Consider the following 2,292-nt stretch of genomic DNA (forward strand, 5'->3'; position numbering starts at 1 on the left):
TAATGTCTGAACAGCTCCTCATATATTAACCTAATATTGGCAATTTCATTCAAAACGCATATGGTAAAAGATCGTAAATGACACCATCGAAAGTTCCATCATATTATTAAAAACAGCATAATATCATAACCACCCCCCCCCCAACTCTGCCCTTTGCTGCTTCATCTTGTAAAAAGTCCATTTTTCAAGGGATATTTACGTTTCTTTGCTGGACATTTTGATCATCTTTCCTGCAAATCAAAGAATATATTATACAACACCTTCAACACATAGTTAAAGATGGGGAATGATTAATGAAAAGAGTAATTCATACTTTGAAAGCCTCTGCTTCTTCAACAACTTCATAGTTGTCCCTCCTCTGGCCAGCCTGTGAAAATCTTGGATTTTCTCCATATCCATAACCTCCCTGACCTCCTTGTCCGTATTGTCCAATACCACCACCTCCTTGCCCAAATTGTCCACCACCACCGCCTCCTTGTCCATATTGTCCAGTGCCCCCTTGACCATAATTGCCACCACCACCCCCTTGTCCATATTGTCCAGGGACACCGCCTTGACCATAACTTCCACCACCACCACCTCCTTGTCCATATTGTCCAGTGCCACCTTGACCATAATTTCCAACACCACCTCCACCTCCTTGTCCGTATTGTCCACCTGCAGCTTGATTATAACTTCCACCGCCTGGTTGTCTATATTGTCCTCCATAACCACCACCACCGCCGCCTCCTCCGCCTTGGCCATATTGTCCTTCAGTTCCTTGTCTGTAGCTTCCACCACCTCCTTGGTTGTAGCCTCTTTCAGGTTGCTTGAAAGTAGAGTTCCTTGGATCCATTTGAGGATAATCTACCTGCTGCTTACTGGGGTCAACATTTCTCCCATCTACTTGGTTGTAATTTGACTGATAAGAAGGCATGGGGCCTCTTCTATCTCCTGCATAATCACCCTGTCCTCCAGGCGGACCATTCTGCCCCATTCCACCTCTTGGAGGTCTATTGTAATCTCTATTTCGATCACTATACCTTCCTCCTTGTCTTCCATATTGTACAGGAGGTGGTCGTGGAATTATAGTTCCATTGATATACTTGTCTCCTGAAATTAATGCTCAAAAATCATTTTTTGTTCACCAAATTGTCATAACAAAACTAGACCTTACCTCCATATTCTTTGTTTACAGGATCGATATATGAATCAGGCAGTATAAATACAACCCCAGGTAAACCTGTTCAAGGAAGAGTGAGATCGTTTACATCAATGAACACCATCAACTATGAAAAGACATACCTTGAAACTGCTCGGAAACTTCCTCTGATACCTGGATCTGAAATCCATGGTAAATAGTTGTGCTGCAAGCATAGATTTTCTTCTTTGCCTCTTCCACGCTGAAATTAAAAAATATTAGACTATGTAATACGCCAAAACCCTATCTCGTAAAAGGATCATACTATAAGTGCACTTAAACACGCGATCAAAGGAAGATACGACCTTCCAAGGACTTTGGCGGCAGTTTGGACGTATGTTTCCACCATCTCTTCTGGAGATGGTTTCGGATCTTTCGGGAAATCCATGGTAATCAGCCAGTGCTCGTAATCGCATCCCTCGAATAGTACATCATCTGGATTGATCTGATCACCACCCGTGTCAACATTGTTGTGTCTAGGTCGAGAAGAAAAGGCCCTTGAAGATATGAATTGGAAGGAAAGATTACTGGGCTTTGACTGATTGACATCAAATGTGCTAGGGTTTTGTTGAGTGGTAGAGGGGGAGGAACTTGGTGCGACGGATGGTACGACGGAAAAGAAATTCTTAGGGTGATTGAAGATAGATGACGTAAGAGCGAGTGATCGCCGGAGTCGGAGAGCGTTCGCCGCCATCAGTGGTGGTTCAGAGCCAGAAATCGGGAGATAACTAGGGTTTATCCTTCAGGGTTTAACAGATTTTGAGACCATTCCACGTCTATATACTCCATTTAAGGTTTAGTACATAAATGATCCGTGATCTATGCACAAATTGCTTTTTTAGTACCTATAGCTCAAAATATCCCAATTTTAGTTTGACTAATGCAAATAGGGCGGTAGAGGTGTGGTTTTGACTTTTGAGTCAAAACTACAACGGCATCATCTGGTGCAGTGCAGTAAAATCACAAACCCCAAACTACACAAAGAAGGTTATAAATCGCATTATGAGGTTTATGTAGAGTTTAGACAAAAGTGTTTGGCTCAAACCAATTGAATTTTTTAAGGAATACTTGTTTTAATTCAAACTAGTCTTATTCATGATGCAACTACATAC

At 42.1% G+C, this 2,292-nt stretch overlaps 1 protein-coding gene across 1 annotated transcript; it reads right to left on the reverse strand.

Annotated features, from left to right (window-relative positions):
* On the reverse strand, positions 1-1,949 carry LOC145053859 (uncharacterized). Its single transcript, XM_079001973.1, has 5 exons — positions 1,486-1,949; positions 1,285-1,382; positions 1,157-1,222; positions 314-1,092; positions 1-230 (listed from the first exon to the last, which is right to left on the reverse strand). The coding sequence occupies exons 1-5, from the start codon at positions 1,872-1,874 to the stop codon at positions 222-224; spliced, it is 1,341 nt and encodes a 446-aa protein (XP_078858099.1). The 5' UTR covers positions 1,875-1,949; the 3' UTR covers positions 1-221.
* Between the last annotated feature and the right edge of the window lie 343 nt (positions 1,950-2,292).

Source organism: Lactuca serriola, chromosome 5, assembly GCF_051521515.1.
Source record: "Lactuca serriola cultivar US96UC23 chromosome 5, Lser_US96UC23_V15, whole genome shotgun sequence".
Taxonomy (NCBI): domain Eukaryota; kingdom Viridiplantae; phylum Streptophyta; class Magnoliopsida; order Asterales; family Asteraceae; genus Lactuca; species Lactuca serriola.

Bases quoted from the DNA above. Each gene is read 5' to 3' on its own strand.
- LOC145053859 (XM_079001973.1), bottom strand. From the start codon at position 1,874: ATGGCGGCGAACGCTCTCCGACTCCGGCGATCACTCGCTCTTACGTCA. The intron at 1,383-1,485 runs GTCGTATCTTCC...TTTTAATTTCAG, and splicing joins GCCGCCAAAGTCCTTGGAAG to CGTGGAAGAGGCAAAGAAGA. The intron at 1,093-1,156 runs GTAAGGTCTAGT...CATTAATTTCAG, and splicing joins TGTAAACAAAGAATATGGAG to GAGACAAGTATATCAATGGA.